Source organism: Pterocles gutturalis, unplaced genomic scaffold (assembly GCF_000699245.1).
Source record: "Pterocles gutturalis isolate BGI_N339 unplaced genomic scaffold, ASM69924v1 scaffold5959, whole genome shotgun sequence".
In the NCBI taxonomy this organism is placed as follows: domain Eukaryota; kingdom Metazoa; phylum Chordata; class Aves; order Pterocliformes; family Pteroclidae; genus Pterocles; species Pterocles gutturalis.
The window spans coordinates 599-23,338 of record NW_010127998.1 but is presented as its reverse complement, the minus strand read 5'-3'; the positions used below and the strand labels follow the sequence as shown (position 1 = coordinate 23,338).

General features: G+C 45.4%; 2 protein-coding genes across 2 annotated transcripts; one reads left to right on the top strand and one right to left on the bottom strand.

Moving 5' to 3' along the window:
* The first annotated feature begins 437 nt into the window (after window positions 1-437).
* Window positions 438-3,114, top strand: M6PR (mannose-6-phosphate receptor (cation dependent)). The gene is made up of 6 exons (XM_010079459.1): window positions 438-610; window positions 790-962; window positions 1,053-1,162; window positions 1,370-1,500; window positions 2,020-2,146; window positions 2,752-3,114. Exons 1-6 carry the CDS (start codon window positions 438-440, stop codon window positions 2,872-2,874), a joined length of 837 nt encoding a protein of 278 aa, XP_010077761.1. The 3' UTR covers window positions 2,875-3,114.
* Window positions 3,115-6,067: 2,953 nt separating this feature from the next.
* On the bottom strand, window positions 6,068-19,865 carry PHC1 (polyhomeotic homolog 1 (Drosophila)). Its single transcript, XM_010079458.1, has 14 exons — window positions 19,720-19,865; window positions 18,986-19,096; window positions 17,783-17,860; window positions 16,874-17,023; window positions 15,749-15,904; window positions 14,170-14,668; window positions 13,100-13,854; window positions 10,795-10,942; window positions 10,477-10,685; window positions 9,785-9,899; window positions 9,105-9,213; window positions 8,256-8,406; window positions 7,427-7,658; window positions 6,068-7,093 (listed from the first exon to the last, which is right to left on the bottom strand). Exons 1-14 carry the CDS (start codon window positions 19,831-19,833, stop codon window positions 6,939-6,941), a joined length of 2,982 nt encoding a protein of 993 aa, XP_010077760.1. The 5' UTR covers window positions 19,834-19,865; the 3' UTR covers window positions 6,068-6,938.
* Between the last annotated feature and the right edge of the window lie 2,875 nt (window positions 19,866-22,740).

The following is a 22,740-nucleotide window of genomic DNA, read 5'->3' as shown; positions in this document are numbered from 1 at the left end:
CAGTGGCTTTGCCCTACAGGCTCTTCACAAGAGTGTTGCAAAGAGGATTGATCAGAGGCCTGGTTAATTTTCTGCTGGGTGGCTTCTCAGTTCAACGCAATAACAAAACAATGGCTTATGCCTGAAACTTACTCCAGCATCTAGCCAGTTGGGCCCTGCTCTGGCTGAATCAATGCTAATTAATGTGCTCAGCAGCAAACCTTTTGTGGTCCTAAGGCAAAATTTGGAAAAGAAATGCAAATTGGCCCAGTGAATAGTCTTTGACTGTGCAAGAGATTCAGATTTAGTGTCTCCTGGGAACTGATATTTTTCTAGGTTTTGACTTCTTCTTTTTGCAGTCAGAACTGAGGAAGTAGCTAATTATTGACTCCATGACCCTGAAGTTTGTTTACAGGGGGCTGAAAGAGTTAATCCTCTGTGTTCTCTCTGTGTCCAGGATGTCATCACCTTGCCATACCTTTGCTGTGCTGGTAGTCTTTATGGCCCTTGCTGTGGGTGTGGGGGCTGAACAGTCGAAAGAGAGGAGCTGCGATGTGATTGGTGATGAGAGCAGTGAGTCACAAATGGAAAGAGCCCTGCTGAAGAAACTAGAGCCCCTGAGCCAGATGAGGTACTGTAAAACACGCTACCCTTAGCCCAAGGTAGGGGAAGATCTGGGGCCAGACTGCAGAATGGGCTTCCCCCTTTAGTATGGGCCATGACTGGCTTCCAGGTCTCAAGTGTCCGCTGCTCTGAGCTGTGTTCTTTGTAATCATATGGGCTGTCTGTTCTGTCCTCTCCCTGCTGCAGGTTTAATGTGACTGTGGAGAAAGGCAAAACAGAAAACTACATCTACCATTTCAGGGTGTGCAGGGAGGTCAATAGCACCTTGCACGATTTTGGTGGCCTGGTGCAGACAGATAGACAGAATGGAAGGACCACAGTGATAGGAAGAATCAATGAAACCCAGGTCTTCAACGGAAGTAAGACCGCACTCAATACTTTTCTTACTTAGTATCTACCTTTCACCTCCTGATCTGGATTTGCAACCTATATTCTTTCTCTCCTGGCAGGTGACTGGATCATGCTGATTTATAAAGGAGGTGATTCATATGGCAGGCACTGCAGTGGGGAGAAGAGAAGAGCTGTGATAATGATTTCTTGCAAGCAGGGAGTTACAGCGGTGAGTGACGCAAGAGGGAGAGAGGAGCAGGAGGATGCCAGACAAACAGTTGTTTAAAAGCAGAAGGGCTTTGAGGAGGCAGCGAGGTTTTCTTCTGCCTTCCGGTGTCTGTTGCCCAGCTGCACCAATAGTGATAAAACTGTCTTCTGGTAAAGTTCAGCGTGTCTGCACGTATTTTCACATGTCTTAACTCTTCCCAAATCACAGAGTTCATTCAGCATAATTTCAGAAGAGCGGGAAAAGGAGCAGGACTGTTTCTACCTCTTTGAGATGGACAGCACTGTGGCTTGTCCAGCTGAGGATTCCCACCTCAGTGTTGGCTCCATTCTGCTGATCACGTGAGTCATTGGAAGAGCTGTTCATGTTTGTGTCATAATCTCCAGTGCCATTTAGAAACATAGCAAATTGCTATACTAGACAATTGTAGTATGCCTATCCACAGCCACCATTAGATGTTACTATGCTTCTGAGCTTTTTGGACAAAAGCTCTTGCTTAAGGCATGATGCTGTTCCCTGTAGACATCTTCCTTCATAGTTTACAGACAAGTGCACTGAAACATGAAAGACATGACTTCCTAAGATTGTACAACAGCTGTTTGCCAGAGTTGGGAATTCGGACTAGCAGTCCTGACTAATTTTCTGTGTTTGTGCTTAGAGGCTTCGTGTAATGCTGATGAAAGATTTATACTAGCAGATCAATATTTTGGGGACCTTTTCTGGTCTGGTCTCTGTTTATAGCTCTGTTCTTGAGTGGTGCTCAGCTACTTGGCTCCAATGCCAATCTCAGTCAGGTAGCTGGCTTGGAAGAGATTGTCTATAGGATTTCCTCAGCTCTGATTTTTAATTCTGCCCTCCAGGTTTGCTTCACTGATTGCAGTCTACATCATTGGTGGGTTCCTCTACCAGCGCCTTGTAGTGGGAGCAAAGGGCATGGAGCAGTTTCCTCACTTGGCCTTCTGGCAAGATCTAGGCAATTTGGTGGCGGTGAGTGAAAATCCCTCTAAATTCCCAGGCTAGCCCATATGTTAGGACAGCAGAAAATGGCATCTGCCTTGTCTTTGTGGACTATGTCTCTTGCATAGACCTACCACTAGAGTAGCATACCTTGAGGCAGAAGAGGATATCTGTGAGAGGTTTTTTGGTGGGTTTTTTTTTTTTGAGTACCCTATTTTTGAATCCTTGCTGAGTCTGATTCCCTGCTGATATCCTGTGATTGCTACAGAACGAACTAGAACGCATGCTCATTAGTGCTTAACACCTTCCAGGTAGGAATGTTAAGCTGTGGACTCTGACATGTTCATGTCCAAGTCTCTGAAACCCTTCCTTGGTCACTGTAGGCAGTGCCACTTATCCTCCATGCTCATCTCAGCCTGATGTTGCTGCATACTATTAATCAGTACCACATTCTACCTCAGAGCTTTCAAGACCAAGTAGGATATTTGTATGTGTGCTTCTCTTGTCAAGACGAGTTTTGGGGATCTGTCCCAGATAGCATGGGGATAGAAATAATTCCTTAGCAAAGGAGAAATCACAGAAGCTGCTTTGGATTGCATACAGTCTGATTGCAGTGTGATATCCTGTGCTTGTAGGATGGCTGTGATTTTGTCTGCCGATCTAAGCCTCGAAATGCACCAGCTGCATACCGTGGTGTGGGTGATGACCAGCTGGGTGAGGAGTCAGAAGAACGGGATGACCACTTGCTACCAATGTGATAGGCTTTCAACGCTGAATTATTTTTCTCCCCCATCTCCCCAGTGCTTGTTTAGCCAGGTGCCTCCCAGCCCGTTCTCCTTCTCTCACTTCTGATTTTCTTTACACTATTTGCTTTTGCTGCTCTCTGGTGTGTCAAGTCCTATGAATGCCTCTGGGAGCGAACAGCACTGGTCCCTGATGGTATGTCTTATGAATATAATGCTGTTTCAGGTCTTTAAAAATGCAGCAGAGCTGTGGGGGGGGTGGAAGTGCTGAGAGCTGAGTACAAGACAGCAAGAAAGCAATATGAGCATTCAGCACTGGAATGGTAGATGAATCTCTGAGAAGAAAAAAGGACTATGGCTGAGTGCAGAAAGGGGAAGGAAAAGGATGCAGTGGGTTAAAACAGCTGAGACTGTAGGAGGGATCTTTTGTGGTTGTTTTTTTTGGTTTTTTTTTTTTTTCATAGGGTTTACAGGATCTGTAAGACACTGGAACTATTTTTCTTTGAATGCATTTTCAGCTTTTGTAGTTTCTGCACTGTTAAACACTGTCTCTGCCAGCATAACCTGCACAGTGCTCTACGCCAGACTCCATGGAGGTGGAAGAGGCATTAGCACCTCTGCAGCCTTTTCTTTTCCTAATGGCAATATGTTGAGGAGTAAACATCAGTTTCCTTCAACACATATAAAGGGATGCATGCCATCCTCTCAGACCAGAGAGGGGCAATGCTAAAAAACTGAGTTAAAATACAGTCTTGTGACTTTCCACTTCAGTCAAAATACTGTCTCAGTCTTCTCAATCATTGAGAAGCAAAAGGAAGTTACATGCTGCTAAGTAAAGGGAACATTTGCTGAAACTGACATCAAGGCAAAAAGAGAAAGGTAGCTGCCCCTCCAGTTCTGTTACAAGTTTTCCAAGGTGACTGCCCACACTGCACAGTCACTGTCACCATTGCGATTTCATGCTGTCCAGAAGTTCCTCGTTTGGGAGAGGGTTTTCCTGTGAAGCTACCAGAATTTATTTTTATTTAAAAAAAGGAACCATAGAAGCTAAGGACAAGAATGCTAACACATTCAAAACTGCATAAGGGACTCTAACACCTACAAGACCAGCTTTCATAAATCACTGTCCCCTTAAGCATGCTGCAGGCCAGGCTTAAGATACTTGCCCTGTGCAGATGGTACTTGCATACTGCTACTGGCTGAGACCTCCTCCTGGAATCTTGATGAAAAGCAGGTATAGCCGAGTTGTAAGACTTAACTGGTACCTTCAGAAACGTGGCACCTTGCTTCCTAGTTGTTTTTTATGTGAGGGGCTAGATTCTAAGCAATTCCATTCTGCCCTGTTGTAGACTGGCAGAGAACTGTCCTCAGTGTTGAGGGCAGAGACTGTGAATAAGCAAGCCACTGCTGCTAATGGGAGAGTACAGAGAAGGTTCCAGATTTTTTATTACTGCCAAAGCACTCTGAACAGTAACATTGAGGGAAAAGGGGTGTCCCTGCTTTCTTCTGGGTTTAGAGTGGGCAGTTTTTTTATTTGACTTTTGTTACAGTCTCAATCTTTCTCATAATATGGGAAAAATAGGAAGTCACTAAGTCTGTTACTGTTTTTCATGGTGAAGTTTAAGGTAATTTTTTTTGTACAAAACATAACTTTCAAAAATAAAATGACCAAAAAACCTGGTGAAGTGTTGTGCTGATGTAACAGGAGCTTTGGTGCCAGAGCATCTTACTAATCCATGTGTGAACAGTCCTTAGTGTGTGGTGCCTTGTGCCGGAGCTACTTTTGCCAGGAATGGATCTCTTCTTGTTAGTACCTGTTTTTCACTGCTACCTTGTATCACTCCAGTTCCCTTAGGGCTTTAGAAAGTATATACATCTTAATAACTGAAATTTTAAAAGCTCAGGTAGTTACAGATGGGAAAAGTTTCCTATGCTCTATATTTCTCTGCAGCAATAAAAATCAAAAGTAACTTTTTGATAAAGGTTGTACTTCCAAACACTAGGTTAATGTTCAGATTGGTGTTAAAAAGGGGGTGTTAAAAAGCAGACAGACCTGCAAAGCCTGAACAAGCATTTTTTTATTAATAACACTGAACATGAAATGAAGAAATGAAACCTTCCCCTTTGACTGAAATAAAATCTGGTCCTCAGAAGTAGCTAGTAACATAGGCAAGCTAGCTGCCTGCCTACCCTGCCAAGGGTAAAACTAAACTGGAGTTTTATCACACCCAGCCTGCTAAGGATAAAATGGTTTAAAGGCAGCCTTCCTCTACTGATTGCAGTTAGAGATTCTAACCTCCCCCTCCCCTGCCCAAAATTACATCACACCAAATAATGTTATCAGGGTGCAAGCGTGGGCAGCTTCCCTTGGGCCTATTTTGATTCAACAAGTCTCACAAGTCTTCTCTCACAGGAACAAGGATGTCATTAAAGTGAGATTCAACAGTACAGTTAAGTCTGTTGACACATTTTATCCATCTTCTAAGCATCTTCCCCTCTTCTGTCTGTCTAATGTGGGTCAAGAAAGAACCCCTTCCAATGATCTCTAATGTTTTCCTACCTATGCTATTAGGCCTCCTTCCTTGCCACTACAGCTTTCCTGCAATCAATAGGTGCTTTCCACACAGAACAGTCTTCTGTTTCACTCAAATATTCATGTGAAACTTCTGAAAACAGAAAAGCTGAAACACATGGTTTATAAAATCATCTTGCTTTCAGGTATTTGGCTCTAGGGGGCACTTACCTCTTCATGCTCTGTGTAATTTCTTCAGGTTTTTTTTGCTTGTTTGAAGCAGAGGTGCTTCTGGAAGAGAAGAACTCTGCCTAAGTTTTCACCTTTGGCAATCTGGTTACAAAACTTCAGAATACCACATTTGGTCCTTAAAAAAAACCCAAACAAACGTGGAGGGGCTGAAAGGGAGGGACTCAGCCTATAACATAATTCTACCCCTTAGAAAGGAGAAGTAGCATTAAAGGGTTAGTATTCAGTTGTTGGAGGGTGTATTTTTGGTTTTGAACTGAGGAGAAGAAATATTTGTTTTACAACACCAACCAAAAAAAAAAAAAAAAACCTAAGACCCTCAGGCAGGCAATACAATGCTGCCAGCTTAAACTTTGTCCCATAAGCTCTCCTGAGGATAATGAAGACAGACACAAAAATAATACAGACTGATCAGAGAACACAAAAAAACCCCAAAACCCCAGTCCATTTTATGAAGAGCCTTGGTGCTTCTGGAGACTGCTTTGGATCTCTAAATTATGCCCTAGCACAATGGGGAGACAAACCTAGTGTTGCAGCGTTCCCTAATGTAAGACGATCCCCCTCCCCTTCAATTTTCCTACCACCTTGTCATAAGTACTCAGGATAAATCCCCCTCTGACTGGTTCATAGAAGAGCATCTGGAATGAATAGCTGCTGCAACACTTTGTCTTCACTCTGCATCTCTACAGGAGACAGTAAAGCTAAGGCAGCTCCTATTGCCACAGGCCTTCAAGTTTGGTATGCATGCTGGAATGGCTATTAAACCCAGTTCATGAACAGCCTTGGTATTTAAGAGTGGAACAGCAGCAGCCCCTTTTGCCCAAATTCTTGTATGTCCACCTCTGTCACTTGGAATTTATTAGTTCCCCTTCCTAAATGCCCCAAGCACAGCTGCTCCCAATGTCCATGTGGGGCCAGCTCTTCCTGTGCCTCAAGTTCTGACACAGCGAGATTCAAAACTGAGATCTAGCAGACCTGCAAAAAGGGACACAGGCAGTTCCCTTTCAGAAGTCTGGTAAGACAGAAACAGGTTGTCTTCCTGTCTTTATGTGATATACAGGAGAGTCATATTCAAAATCAGGAAGAAGGAAAGATGTTTCAAGGCCCCAGGTGGGAGTTTTCCTCCCCCTTGTAGCACCATTAAGAGACCAAGACATGGGCTTGTGCATGGCAGTTTCAATCAGTTAAATTCCTTCTCATTCTTCTTGAATGCAAGACCACAGGGGACTGTCCCATTCTTCCCTGCCCCAGCAGAATGCTCCAAAGCTGGCAGCTGCCCTGGGGTCAGAGCAAAGTGAGACCTCTGGCTTCAGAGCTGTTAGGTCTCCTTGAGGACATTGATCTTGGCACAGATCTTGAGAGCTGGTCCCAGCTTGATGTTCATGGCACTCATGAGGTGTTCCTCCTTCAGAAGCAACAGGGCCTGGCCATCAATTTCCTGTGACCGAAACTCCTCAGCAATCTCCTGACACCCTGTGAAAGCAAAAAAAAAAAACCCAGCACTGAGAAACATATGTGCGCTGGGCACTCCCCTCATTCCCACTCTTTGGGCCTCTGGCAGGTTCAGAAAGCAAGCTAGGAATCTAACCAAACCCCTTCCCCACTGTACTCAACAGTCTGCCTGAGGACACAGGCTGTTTGAGGAGTACAAGTCATCCCTCTGTATGACCTACCCCAATTCAGAAACATGTACAAAAGTACAATAATAGCACTAGGCACCGACACCACTTGCTTTCCAGAAAAAGAGACAACAAATTTCCCCGTGTTACTGTATCCCAGGACTGCAGGAGAGGGTTTTGACTTCACCTTGCAGTGATGCAATGAACTCGTACACTTCCTCTACACTCCAACGACTGGGTTTGCTGGACAGGAAGACTGGGTTGATGCCATGTAGATCTGGGGTAGGTGGGGCCATACTAGAGTTTGCCAGGTCCCGTTCTCCATGACTGGACCTTACTGACAGGGGTCCTGGAGATGTAGGGGACAAAGCTTCATCATAGCTAGAGTTATCAGAGCCTCTACTTGAGTCTTCCTGGCCCTACAAGCCCATAGGAAAGAAAGAAAACAAAAGGTATTCTGTAAGAAATTCACAGTTACTAGGTGCAAAACAAGACATTGGGAACAGCTGAAGTTGTCCCAACAGTCTGGGACAACTGCCTCAGGCTGTTAGTCCAGAGGCAGCTGACACTTGATGCCAGAAAGGGGAGACTTCATTCTTGCCTCCCTTCCTCTTCCTTCTCCCAGTCCTCTCCCAGTCCATTCCTCTTCCTCACATCAGCTCTGAAACTCATTTGATTCTTCTATAATGTGATTCAAATCATTTGTCTGTAAGAATGCTAATCAAACAGGAAAAATTGATTGTTTTCTACCAACGCTGTCAGCTGATCTCACCCACTGAGAGCTCTGAGACACACTTGGGAGTGAACAGAGCAAGTACAAATATGAATCCACTTTCTGCAGTCAATGAGCGATTAGAACAACTCACTGTGCCTTGTGTAACAACTGTGTCAGTGTGCACTTGGCATGTCCTACACTTGGCACAACTACATCTACTGTGAGGAAGTGATACATCCAGCAGTGACAACTTCTACACTGAGATCTGCCTCGACAGAGGCAGACAGGACTATGTCCTTACCCTGTGACGCTTGCCCTGGATCTTTGTTCGAGCAATTTCAGAGCTGCTGCGCCGTGGTCCCCGTCGACGCACACGAGCATAGTTAGCTTCCTGGAATTCCTTCATCTTCTTTCTCTGCAGGCGAAACTGATGGCTGCAGCTGACGTTGTACCTCAAATAAGTAAAAGCAGAGCAGCAGTTAGGAAACAGCAACTATCTAAACCTACTGCTCTCCTTCCTCTAGATGGAGATAAAACTCCTCTTTACCATCAAATTCTGTTCCTCCTCCTTCTAAGACTTCCCCTTGGAAGGAACCAGTCCAGACTTCTGACACAAGCAATATTTGGACAGCAGAGTCTTGATCTAACATCTGAAGGGTCAATTAAGTCATTCCCCTAAGGGAAAAAAGACCCATAACAAGCACTCTGCTATCAACAGGAGGCAGCAATGATTTCTCTAACACCTAACTTCTCCCCATTTTTTTCCCCTCAGTGCTCTCTTGTCTCTTTGTCTAGTACCAATACAGCAGACAGATACTGGTATGCATTCACTTAGTCAAATGTACTTCATTTAGTCAGTCGAATGTACATTTGACTGAAGAGAGGCTATTTGGAGCCCCAGAACTTCCCCCTTCCCACTTCATTTTCTGAGCAAGTCAGAAATCCTGTTTACGCTCGACACCACATCTACCTCTCCAGACCTAGAAGCATTCACAAATCATTTAGAGTCCTAAAGGATCTCTGTGACCAGTGCATCCATGGAAGGTGGATCAGATGTACTGAAGTCTCGTACACTACCTGGAGAAGCGCACACATGCCAGTTCCAGATACCGTATAGTCAGACAAAAGGAAAATTGTGTCTTGCTATTACCTTTTAGCACAGGTCATGGAACAAAACCTCTTGGAGCCACGGAACTGGGTTGCTGGGGCATACTTCCCACAGTATTCACACTTGAGCAAGTTTGCCTTCTTATCAAGCTCTAGTGAAATACAGAGATACACACCGATTGATGATTTGAACTGAAGGAGATCACGCACAATGATTCCCCATTCCACTACTCTTCCTCTGAGCAGACAGATTCCAAGCACTACTCTTTATTGAGTCTGCTAAGCAGTTAGCTGGGGGAAGACAGGCAGAAGCTCCACTAATTAGGAGCCCAGGATATTGAACAGAAGAGTTTATTTCTCCTTGTTAGTACCATTTTGTTGAACAAGCAAAAAATAGCATAACCCTCACATCCTACAAGGCTGTGGAAGAAAATCTCTCTGCTGAGTCCATACATCCTTCACAGCCTTAAGAGTCATCAGAGACAGGTACAATTCAAATTTTTCTGCTTACTACTGACACAGGGTGTGCGAGATCATATTAACAACAACAAAAAGTACTGTCTTCCAAAAATCAAGAAAGGGGCATCCTAGGTCCATAGCTTGAGTCTCTAAGGAAGAATACAAGGAGGAATACAGGTCCATAATGTATAAAACCAGTAATACAGGATCAGAGAGCAGAAACTTCCAGTTACACTAGCTAGGCCTCCTGGTGCTGAAACTCACCCGTAGAAGCACTGTCCCCTCCTGGAGAATTGCTGGATAGGTTTTCACTCTGTCCAGAAGGAGCCTCTCCCTGCAGTGGTTTCTCAGATTCTTTCAGCAGCTGAGAACAACCCACCTGGACAGGAAGAGAAAGAGCTGGGCCCAACAGTAAGGGATTCTCTGCATCCACCGCCCTCTGCAAAATACATGCTGCTCATACCTTATTTCTGAAGAATCCTTCTGTCTACTTGGGAAGGAGAGATGCTGAACAAAGTAGTTACTCCCTCCTGACTCACAGGCTTGGTGGTTCATTCAAAGATCACCAAGTACCATCTGCCTTAAATATCCTTCAATTCCATGTAACTGGAATTGAACTTGTCCCCTTACTTGCTTTAACATCACTTGCTGCTTGTTCAAAATGCAGTGCATCTTTCCCTCACTAAAAATCAGAGAGAAGAACCTTCTTACAGTTCTTGCATAAATTATTGCTTTGGGGACCATCACACTTGTTTTACTCCTTACAACCCATTCTCTTTAACACCACCACTTCATGCATGACACCCCCCTCCTTTCCCTTCCTCATCACTACTGGTGCCTCAGGCTAAAAATGCTGAGTTGGAATATGAGGAAAGAAACTCCTGTCCAAAGATGGAAGCCCACCACCCTCCCAAGAGAGCACTACACCTCCTTCCCACACAGCAGAGAATCCTTACTGGAAATGGCTCTGCTCCTTCCTGGATTACAAAGCCCTCAATGATGTGCGTGAGGATTTGGGGCTTGACAATGGCTTGTGGGGGTTTGGAGTCTCCCATCTGACGTGACACCATTGCCAGGTTAGGGGTAGGAGCAGAGGTGAGGGTGACTGATGCTCCTTCACTTGAGTTGGTATTTGAGGTTGCAATGGCAGCAGGATCAGATTTATCTGGAAAGTTAACAGCACAAGAATCGGTTATCTTTGCTCCATCTACTTCAAATGCAATGCAAGAGCAGACCATTAGCACACACAAGCAGAGCTCTCCTTTGTACCTCACCTCCAAGGCCACTCTTCTCCTCCATGTTTTTGGGACTGTCTGTCACAGGAGAGGACCTGGCAGGCAGGAGTGCAGTGACACTGGGGGATTCCTCCTTCTCCTCCTCTGACTCTGCCTTGCGCTTTACAGCTAAGGTCTGAGACTTGCCCTGCGTGAACAGAGAGGAACACATAAGCAGAGGAGCGCAAAGCAAAGAACAAGGCAGATCAAAAGCAAAAGGAAGATGGATCCTGCTCCATTGTACTTCATCTCCAGCCTGGTTCCTTCTCCTGGAGGTGCCTCTAGCTCTCTCACAGTACATCTCTCTACTTAGGAACATTTGCCTAGCAGGGAGTCCAACTTCAGAAGACTCACTACCACACCACTGTGAGTAGGATCCAGTGTCCCGGTTCATGCTGATACATTGCTATAATACCAAGACACAGTGTAAACCTCAAATGATTATTCCAGGAAGAAAGAAATGGAATGGCAGTCACCCAGCAGTTTCCAAATAGGCTTTTTAGCTAGGTCAGATCTGTTTCAATGAAGTAGAGCCAAAACAATAAAGAAAACATATTGGATGCAAGTAGAATTGTACCCCCAACTCTAAAAATCAGACAAATCCTGTGACACCACCCTGAAGAAGCAGCCAGAGTTTAGAAACAGTCTCAGCAACTGGCTAAGGATATCTGAGCTGGCAAAGTGTTGTTGTTGCCCCCAGGGAGTTAGGCAGGCCCTAGCTGGACAATTCACAGCAGCTTAGAGGAGGCCTGTGAAATGTGAGCCACCTTTGTTTTCCTCTGCACAGCCTGTTGCTAGGGGGTCCTCTGAGGCCTAGTGTCAGTGGCTGGTACCACACACCAAGGGGTCTCTGACCTGCAGGTATCCACAGCGAGTGAGGAGAGGGGGAGCTCAGTCTTCATGGCCCACTCAGCTCTCATCTCTCTCCTGAGAGAGACAACAGAGAGGCTAGTTATTGTTTGTATTTGGTTTATATGGCAAGGTTTTAAGTAGCAGGGGGACTGCAGGAGTGACTTCTGTAAGAAGACCCCAGAAGCTGCCCCCATGTCCGGTAGAGCCAGTGCCAGCTGGCTCAAAGAGAGACCCACTGGTGGCCAAAGCTGAGCCCATCAGCGACAGTGGCAGCACCTCTGTGATAACATATTTAAGAAAGCGTAAAAAATACTGTGCAACAGCACCTGGAAGAGAGCAGTGAGGAATATCTGTGCAGACACCAAGGTCAGCAAAGGAGTGGGAGGAGGTGCTCCAGACACCCAAGCAGACACTCCCCTGCAGCCCATGGCAGAGAACATGGTGACATAGGTTGTCCCACTGCAGCCCACAGAGGGCCACATGCCAGAGCAGATGGATGTACCCTGAAGGAAGCTAGGACCCCATGGAGAGCCAGACTATGCTGGAGCAGGCTCCTGGCAGAACCTGTGGCCCTGTGGAGAAGAGCCCACACTGGAGCAAGTTTTCTGGCAAGACCTGTGACCCCTAGAGGAACCCACACTGGAACAGTCTGTTCCTAAAGGACTGCACTCCACGGAGAAGGCCCATGCTGGAGCAGTTTGTGAAGAACTGCAGCCCTCGGGAAGGACCCGCATCAGAGACATTTATGAGAATTTTATCCCATGGGAGGGATCCCATACTGCAGCAATGGAAAAGTGTGAAGAAAAAGGAGCAGCCAAGACAACATGTTACTAACTGACCACAACCCCCATTCCCTGTCATCCTGCAGAACTCAGGGGGAGAAGGCAGAACAGTCAGGAATGAAGTTGAGCCTGTGAAGAAGGGAGGGAGGTGTTTTTTTAGATTTGTTCTTGTTTCTCATTATCCTACTCTGATTAATTGCCAATAATTTCCCTAAATTGAGTTTGTTTTGCCTGTGGTGGTAATTGATAAGTGATCTCCCTGTCCTTATCCATGAGCTTTTCATTGTATTTTTCTCCTCCTGTCCTGTTGTGAAGAGAGAAGTGATAGAGCAGCTTGGTGGTCACCCAGCAGCTCAACCCACCATATTGTTAAATGTGGTATTTATAGTATGTGATGTGGACACCTACCCCATTTCAGGCAGGGTTTGAGTCTCACCTATTTACTTCATGCAAGCCTTTGAATGATAATATGGAAGAGAAATGGTCGTAGTCAGTAACCCCAAGGATTTGAATGCAATTAAGTGTTTTTGAGGGGAAAAAGTCTCCGCATCCCTTTACCAAAACCCTTTACCCATCTCATCCCACTGACCTGGGCCTGGACTGCGACTGGTGTCCTAGGAATGAACAAAGAGAATCCAAATGCTATTCTCCTTCTCAATGGTTTCACTTACTGGCAACTGGACAGATTGCATGTAGAATGCTGTTGGAATCTGAGCCACAACTGGAGAGGAGGCTGGGCTCTTCACCATGTGGGCTGTGCCTTGAACTTGTGCCAAATTCACCCCTGTGGTGAGAGGAGGAGCTTCCTGTGAGGATGCTGGAGCTGAAGATGATGATGGGGAAGCAGCATGGGCTTGGGAAACAGGCTGGACCACAGCTGGCATTCCCCGGGATGTCGGCACTGCTGCAGCAATCTGAGCCAAACCCAATGCTTGGGCTTGGCCTGAGCCCTGCTGCCGAGTACCCACCACCTGCACTGGGATGTGTGGTGGAGGCTGCTGTGCTGCTGACATTTTGGCAGGCCCAAGCTGAGGTGGTTTGATAGGGGTGACCAGAGATTTTGACTGAATTGGAACAGGTGACTTGGTGGCTGGCTGGCAAGGACTGTCCTGCTGGAGCTGCACAGGCTGTGGCTGGGACTGCAACATAGGTTGCACCACAAGGGTCTGAGCCTGCTGCTGATTTTGAGGTGGAGGTTGCTGCTGCTGTGGAGGTTGAGCTTGCTGCTGCTGTTGGGTCAGAGGTGGTGCTTGCTGCTGTTGAGCCAGCTGGAGATGAGTAGCTGTGTGGAGGAGCTGGGACTGGCGGTGCTGGAATTGCTGTTGGTGATGAATGGCAATCTGCTGCTGGATCACCACCTGCTTCTGCAGGTGGATCTGCTGCTGCTGCTGGATCAGCGAGTGTGGCTGGATCTGTGTATATGTGGCTATACACAGAGTAGGAAAAGAGGAGAGCATAGAAGTTAGCAACAGTACAGCTGGGAACAACAACAACAAAAATGCAGGCAGCCACTGCACTGGTTTAAGTCATTAAGCTCCAAAATGACTGACAGCTTACTGCAGATGACATAGGGGACTAAATCAACATCTCTTGCTAATAGACAAGCATAACCCCTAGAGACCGGCCTCCTGGAACACAAAGGCTGGGAGGCATGTTGGGAAACCTCTCACCACTGGGCCTTCAAACAGCACTCTTGCGAAAGCCCAGTGGGCTCCAAGAGAAGGAACAAGTCTGCACTTACCCGAGCTGATCAACGTCTGGCTGGGTGCTGGTGTAGCGGTCCTGGTCAGGTTCATGCCCACTGTTTGCTGTCCACTGCTATCCGTTTCGCCCTTCTTTGTGACTGCATTCTCTGTCTCTGTCTGACTTCCTTGGCTGACAGTTACGGCCTGGGCAGCTGCTACTGGTAATGGCTGAACCACCCCCGTGCCCTTCCTTTGGCAACTGCTAGTTGCGCCTGCTGAGGAGGTCTGGCTCAATCCTGTTGAGGTCTGGCTCCCACCGCTCGCCACCACACCTCCGGAGATGCCGTTGCTGCCTGCTGCCGCCTGGCTCAAGTTGAGGGACTGGCCTGTGCTGCCTGAGGAGGCCTGAGCCACTGCCAAGGTCTGGCCTGCGCTGGTGGCCTGAGGTAAGCCTGAAGCGTGGGAGCTTCCTGGCAGAGCTGCCTTCTGAGCAGAGCCTTGGAGCTGGGTGGTAGTGGCCGAGGTCTGCTGGCTCCTCACAGCCAAGTTCTGCACCTAGAAACACACATACAAAACAGAGTCCATTTGCTCTATGTACGTTACTGGCTGGAAGTTTGGCAGAGAATGCATAAGTAGCAAGCTCTTCTGGGAGCCGGCTAAGTCGATACTTCAGATCTCGTGTGGGGAAGCAAAGCTCAGGTGCAGCCCTCCCCAGGAAACACAGTATTCTGAACTCCCTCCTGCCCCATCTCTGATGGAAGTTAAAGATCTCGTGGCACTTTCTGAACAGCACGTGAGGACACCGCCATTCTCTGAGGCGTGGGGCAGCCTTCAGACCTGCCTGCCTTGCCCTTGCGTTGGTAGGATCGAGTTTAGCATGGCTCTAAAAGCGCTGAGATACCCCTTTAAAGAGCAGTAATTCCTTCTCAATTTTTGTGCCACCTGCCTCTTCCCTCTGTGCAGGGCTTTCCACTCAGGAGGCCCACAGATCTACTCATGGCCTGCAGCACTTCTGATTTCACCAGTTCCTCTGTATTTTGGTGCTGCCATCATCCTCTGTATTTACTCCCTCTCCAAATGCAGTGTTCAAGTTTGTTCACGGCTGACTTTCCTTCAAAGAAAGTGCTTCAGACAAGAAAAATATGAAGTAACTGGAAATCCCAAGTATGACTGGGACAGGAGAAGGAAAATGGGAAGCCATGGCAGCTCCTTGACCTGGAGAATTACTTACACATGAATGCAGGAGCCAAGACCTTGTGGCTTGTTTGGTCTTTGGCATCTTTACAACAACAAAACAACTGGGTGAAGGAATACTACTGCCGGCAAAGACTCTTCACTGCAGAGTGACTGCAAACTGGACATAGAACTCAACAATTCTTTTCACATAAGGACAATCAAGAAACTGTGAAGACAGGATTGATCCAGCCTGTGGCTCACCCCAGAAATTTTAAGCAGAAATTTATCCCATCTCTTGAGGCAAAAAGCAAACATGAAAACAAGAGAGAACAGAATCTCCTGCCTGCACAGTGACACAGGATGGGGACAAAATTGAGCTAATCTGCTATACAGGGATGGCTGGAGACAAAGAGCGGAGTGCAAGGGAAGGGGAGGACTCTGGGAGGGGGTGTCACTGACCTGGTCTGTGTCTGCATGGACCCCAGGAGACTGAGTGGGTGGTACCTCCTGCTGGACAGCGGCCACAGCCCCGTTGGGCATCAGGATGAGTTGGGAGGCAAGAGGCACATTGCGGCCCAAGGTCCGGTTTACCTGCAACAGGTTCCCCAGCTGTGGCTGTTGAGGGAAGGTCAGGTGATGTGGAACGAAAGGAACAGAGGAGAGAAAGAAAGACAGCGAACCACAAGCAAACAGATTACAAAGCAATACTGGGCTGCAATGTCACACATTGCAAAACCCCCAACCCTCCCTGTAATATATCACTGAACATAACCCTCAGGAGCAGGAAACTGGAAACAGTTTTCACATGGAAACAAGCACTTTCCTATCAAACTTGGGCCTGGGCCAACTCTCACAGACTGACCACGGCTGGCTACAAGACCGGGGTATTATTTAATTTTCAGATGTACATCCAGGACTGCTTGAGAAACAGCAATAGAAGACATACATCCAAAATTTAGGGTTGCTTGAAAAGAAGGGGATTAGAATCTGTATCTAAAGTCAACTGAGATGCAGAAAATATTTTTCAAGTAGGTAATTAAACCCCAGACTGACTATAGTCAAGCCTAATGTTTTCTATTTAGCAGTACTTCAAACTGATCAAAAGGTTGAGATATTGATGTTCACGTTGATTTATGTTTCTAGACTTACCTGAATTCTGACTTATGTCCCTAAGCTCAGCATGGTAGAAAAGAGTAATTTACCATATAACTGTTTCAGCATTGATCCAGAAGAATAGCTTTATTTCTGTGAGCTTTATTCAAGTCTAAGACATATATTTCACATTTACACTCTAGTGAGAAGTGCCATGGAATCTTTAACACCTATGCAGAGCAGACAAACATGGTTGTTAATGATCTCACCTGAGCCACACAATACAAAGCTAATCTACCCTCAAAACCTGAGCCCAGAGTCAAACTTGTGGTTTCAGGGACAAGAGCTTCCCCTTCTGAAGTTAAAATATAGTGCATCATCCTTAAAGCTAGAATTAGTCCAAAGGTGTTGCTAAACCCAAGCAATGAAATACTGAAGTGGCTAGGACATGGGGTTCATTGTCAGGACACATTTTGCGTACACATCTCTTACCCGGAGATACATCTGGGCCTGTGACTGGTTGAGAGGCGGTGAGGTGGTATTCCCAAGGAGCACAGACTGCGTCAGGGTTGTGGCACTGGGAGAACTCACACTCTGTGACCGACTGATCAGCTGAGCAGCTGATGTGGTGGCTAGGTTTATCTTAAAACAGAGAAAAGCGCCAAATCATATAGGAAGAGGTGGAGGCAAAGAAATAAGTATAAATTCGCTTAGTGGGGTACAGACAGAACAGACATTTTACAGTTTTCTCCCGTATCCCTCAGGGGACCAAGAAGAAAAAAGTTCTTGTCTTAAGGGACTACACAATCTAAACTAGCCAAACCCCTGGATGCTAACCTCATTTGTATGCTGAGCCCGAGTATCACCACTATTAGTATGGAACTGCAATAAAAGATCCAAAAGAAATACATCATTTTCTCCAGCCTCTGAAGTAACGGAAAAGAGTAATCTCTACCCTACCAACTCATCTGCTCTCTGAACAAACACCAGTTCCTCAATACTCACTATAACAGACTTCCTCTCATTCAACAAACTACTACTCTGTGCAAGAAAAAAAGGGCATTCCCTTTCAAGCTGCTCATGACTACTCCTTTTTAGGAGTCCTGATCCCTTTCTAATACATGGCAACATATCCCCAGTGTCTCAGCAAAGAGAGATCCAGTGTCTACCTTTCCAGCTAAGAGGCCTCTCCTGCTCAGAAACCTTCTTTGGTCTCCTCAGCCCCCACCAATAATGACAGCACCCCAAATCCTCAAAGTTATCTGCATCTTGTGGATTCCCAGGATTCTTAGAAGCTGTATTTCCCTGGCTGACTACCTTCCTAAAAGACAAAGAGGAGAAAGAACAAGGCTGGGGGTGGGAAGGAGGCTTTGATATGTGCATGAGGGAGCAGTTACTTACAGAGGCCTGGGTGGTGGTGGTCTGTTGTGGGGTGCTGGTGTTGGGGGAGCTGGCCTGTCTACTGGCTGCAATTGTAGCCTGCAAGAGAGAGTGACAGAGAAATGAGTACCTGGAACAAACTTTTCAATTTGGCCCAAATATTTGGCTTTGTCAGAACACCTAGTCCCATCATCATCTTCTCCCTTTCTTGAGAACAGGAACACAATCTAACCACTACAAATCCCTGCCATGCCCTACAAATCAGATGCAGCAACTCAGCAAGGTACCTCCTCTTCTCCAACCAGTTCAGTACTACACAATATGCAAGGCAGTGGACAACAGACCCTTACAGTGCATGACCTCCAGTCGTTCCACCCATGGGTACATACTCTACTGTTGCCCCACTGTATGAGTTTAGTTAGTTTTATAACTGAGATTTGTGTGAAACTGATGAGAAGATTCTATTCCCTCTATACTATAAAACTGCAGGTAGGGATTTTGAGAACAACTAAATCATGGACTAACAGCCAAGGAACACAGCTACTTATGGAAATATTGTTACACAGACAGAACTGTATTCACATCACACATAATTCATCTTCAACTGATGATAAAGTCTGGTAGGTGAGCAAAGTTTCTAAACTGAAAAAAAAACACTCAACAATAATTATGCATCGTAAAATATCTCTATTTGTATAAACGTATCTCAACTAAAGAAAAACCCTCCTGGCTGGACAAGATCTACTCCAGATCCCTCTTGCTAGTAACTGGTGAAGAAAACATGGACTACTAAGTTTCAAGATGTAAAATTCAGAGGATACTGCCTGAAATTTCACACACACAAGACCATGTTTATTCTCAGACAAATAACAATCCATGGCTCACTTTAAGACAGTTTTAAAATGTTACTGCATCCACTGCTGATGTAGCCACACATCTTTTACTTAAAGAGTGCAGCGGCTAGTCATAGGCCTCTAAAGTGCAACTTTCCTTATGGAGATGCCAAATTTTATCTTCCCCTGCTCTGTACCTGAAAACCAAATGAATCTTTGCACCAAGCTTCCAGTTTACTAGCTGTTTGTATTAGCTTTAAACAATGTGTTTAGGGACTCGTTGGATGGATGAGGAGTACCTTGGTGTACAAGTCACTGTACAAAGAGGGAATCTCTGGATCTCACCCAGATAATGATCCAATTCCTCTCCTTCTACCCCTTGGCAACTCACCTGCTGGACAGCAGCCAGGCTGTGAAGCTGCGCACTGTTGAGCTGCTGCTGGAGCATAAACTGATGAAAGTACTGGGCTGCATTGGGCTGTCTCTGGAGTGCCTGCAGGGCCTTGAGAAAGAAGAAAACCCAATTGTCAAAAAAAGCGTGCCCTTGAAACGTGATTAGAGAGAGCAATGAAGAAACAAATAACAGCCATGAGACCATCCCTAGACCCCACGAAAAATGCAAAGTCACTAGATTAACACATCAAAATACATAGCACAGCTATAAATTTGGTAACAGACTGAATCACAGGTATATTCCAGGATAGCAGGAAACACACTTGCAAAACTTTAATAAACTCCAGGAATTTGGGGATGTGCATGCTCAAGCAGACAGACAAGTGTTCCAGTGTAGCATGTATATGGAGGATACACACTACATAGAGGAACTGGGATGTTTAACTGAATGACTTGCTCTAGAACAGCTGTCTGAAATCAATTTATTGCATCACAGTACAGATTAAATCCAAGAGGCTGAACACTGGAGGAATAACCTATAAAACAGGAAGCACAGTATCAGGCTGCAGGAATGAAAGATCAGGCCTAGCACAAGAATTTCTATATCTGAACATATGACAGTTCTTCAAGCATGTTCCCACCTCAACACACAACAACTCAGAGGAACACAAAAGGGCTCACCACTACATTCCACTGATGCACATCCCATCCCAGAACATGACTGTGTCTCACCTGTACTGCCTGTCGCTCATAGAGAGACATCTGCGATATCTGAGGACGGGTGCTTCCTCCAGAACTAGAGCTCCCACTGGTGGAGCTGGAGTTCTGCTCACTTTCGGTCTCCATGGTGACAGGATCCCAGGAGCTCAGGCCAAGATAGACTCCAGATCTACATTGAGAGAATTGGAAACTGAGTCAGGCTAGAGAAACAATCAAATGGTATTTCACTGCATTACACAGCTTTTTTATTGGAGCACCACGCTCCTTGCAGATTTGCTACATCACAGGGGACTGGTGATGGCAGGGGTCTGAAATCACTCAGAAATTATACACACAGTTTAAATCTTTTATTACCACAGTCATAAATGTAACACACACATTCTCATATTTTTATTCCCATGCTACAGTTGGAAGCTACAGCATCCTGAATTCTTAAAAAGGCAGCAGAGTGAAGTAGCATCTGCAGCTCATTCAATCATTTAGTTACAGACCCAATCACTTATCCTTCAAGGCTAGTGAACTGAGGCAAATTCCACTGTGCTTCCTGTCTCCCACTGCACTTTGGCAACTTCTGATCCTCTCTTCCTCCAGTCCCACAAGAGGTACAATTATTCCACTACTCCACTGCCCTACTGCAGATGTACCAATTCAGTCCCTCCTTCAGCCAGCCCTTGATGGTTTACTTCTTTCTCTGATCACATGGACTTCCAGCTACTTGTTGTTCCTGACAGACGGTAACTTGAATACTAGACTGGAAGGTAGTATTTGTGGTGCCCAGTTGCTTTCAGGAGGAACGGAGTTATAAGCAGAGTGGATGAAGGATTCACTGGCAACACTTGTAAGGGTAAAGCTGCTGAAGAGGTCATGCAGAGCCAGAGAGATCTTCCAGCAGCAGAAAGATGACTTGCAGTGAACTACAGGATTTAGAAAGGACTGGAGAAGGATTTCAACAGCCAAAAAGGAAGAGAAGCAAGACTGGAGAGAGTCCGTAGCAGAAGAGTAACACATTGGGATGATCAGGGAGTTTCCTGCAGCAAGTAACATGGGCTATACAGGGAGTAATAGTAGGAGGGATCAGAGTCAGAGAAGTGGAAGCACAAAAGTGATTATTCAACAGAATTCCACTGAAAAAAAAAATTTACTTTTTAGAAGGATACCATTCCACGTAAGATAAAAAAAAAAAAAAAAAAAAAAAAAAAAAAACAACAAAAAAAAACCTTCCAATAGTCTCAATATCACTGACAGCTTATTTTCAAAAATACAGCTGGCTCCCCTGCAAACTACCTGAGACACCTCTAAATGAGACCTGTAGGCTTCCAGGATCCCACAGTACCAGCACAGCCCCTGTATCTAGACCTTTTCAAATCCAGAGATTTCAAGCTTCACAGCCTTCACCAAAAACACAACTTATTCCAGGTGTGTAAAAAACCAGACCAGTGCAGCAGAAAAGGAGGTGCAACAATAGTCTCAACCAGACAACCTTTTAAATTCTGGAATGGTGTTAAGGGCAGCAGATGATTTTAAATTAGGGCAACAGCATTAACACTGCAGAGGATGGCTGGCTAAACTGCTGTTCCAAACCTGATCCTCAGAATCTGGAAAATTCTATAATTGACAAGCAGACAGCTGCTACTCCAGTCCTGTCTTCCTCTTCTTTACCTCTGACCTCAAGTTCTGCCCAGGCATCTCCCTGATAATCCAAGACTGGCTTCCTGCACTGCTTCAGCAGTGGCCATAGGTAATTCTTCCCTGCGGTCATCTTCTCAACTGAGACATGCTCCTGCCTAACTGGTCACTTCTGTCTTCACTCACAGCTCTATTACAGCTAGAAACAGTTGGTCAGTAAGCCTATCTAGAACATAAAAGCTCTGGAGAAGGCAGTTACTTTAAAGATCTTCCCAGGGGGGGCAGTACCACAAAAAGTAAATGAAACCCAAAAATTAAAAAGAAATGTGAAGAGAGAGAATACAGACTTTTTAAAAAGAAACTGTGGTAGATAAATGAAGTACTTTGAATGGGGTTAAAAAGCAAGTCAGAGTGAAGTTACACACATTACACTGAGTCATCTAGTAGCTCAGCTACCATTGGGAGACAATTTCTGGTATTTTCCTTGCTTCACTAGACCAACTTGTTAACTTTGCAGAAAAGCTACCCTAAACATTATTTTCTGCCAGATCAGTGAGGTGAATTAGCTCACTTGTGATCCCACAAGTGCCAGTGAGAGCAAAAAGAAGGTAACCAAGGTTCTGCTTAGCTGTAGCACATACCCTTACCCTCAACAGCTGCATCAGAAGGAGAAACCTGGCTTCTGACTAGGTGCTCTGCTCCACCAGGCTGTGTTTCCTCAGTAAGCAACAGCATTGATTCTTAAGATTTCCAGCATTTTTGGGGGAATCTTCTTAATTTTAAGTCCTAGCACAAACAGAATCCTACTGAAACATCTCTGGGATGAAAGGCATCAAAAAATTTTGGTGTCTGTGGAGGCAAAAGGCCTTTTGGAAGCATGGATAGAGAAGCATACTCTCCCTTTGCAGAAGAGCAGGAGGAGTTTTAAGTCACTCACAACAAGCAGGGTTATCCAGCAAAACCCTTTCCAAACACAAAAGTCAAAAGGCACAGTCTTTCCCCAGGAAAGTTAATCTAAGGATGCAGCTCCATGTTAGTGTAATCTGATCCAAACACAGATAATTCCCATACAAAATAGCACGGATTGCATCCAAAAGCATCTTCCAGCATTACAAAAAATCTAGTGATCTCTGGGCTATCAGATCACTTGACACAGCTAGTGATTCCATGAGATGCATAGCCTACTAAAAATTACTAAACGATGGATGGGTTTTCCAAAATATTGAGTTAACCAGCTCACTTAGCAAACATAATCTGTCAATTCCAAAAAAAAAAAAAAAAAAAATTATAACAATGTGGCCCTTTCTGGAAATCAAACCTTGAACAACAGCTAAATTGGATTAAGCCTAACACAGAACTGTACCCAAAAAGCAGACAAGGAAGAACACAAAAGCCTATTAACACCAT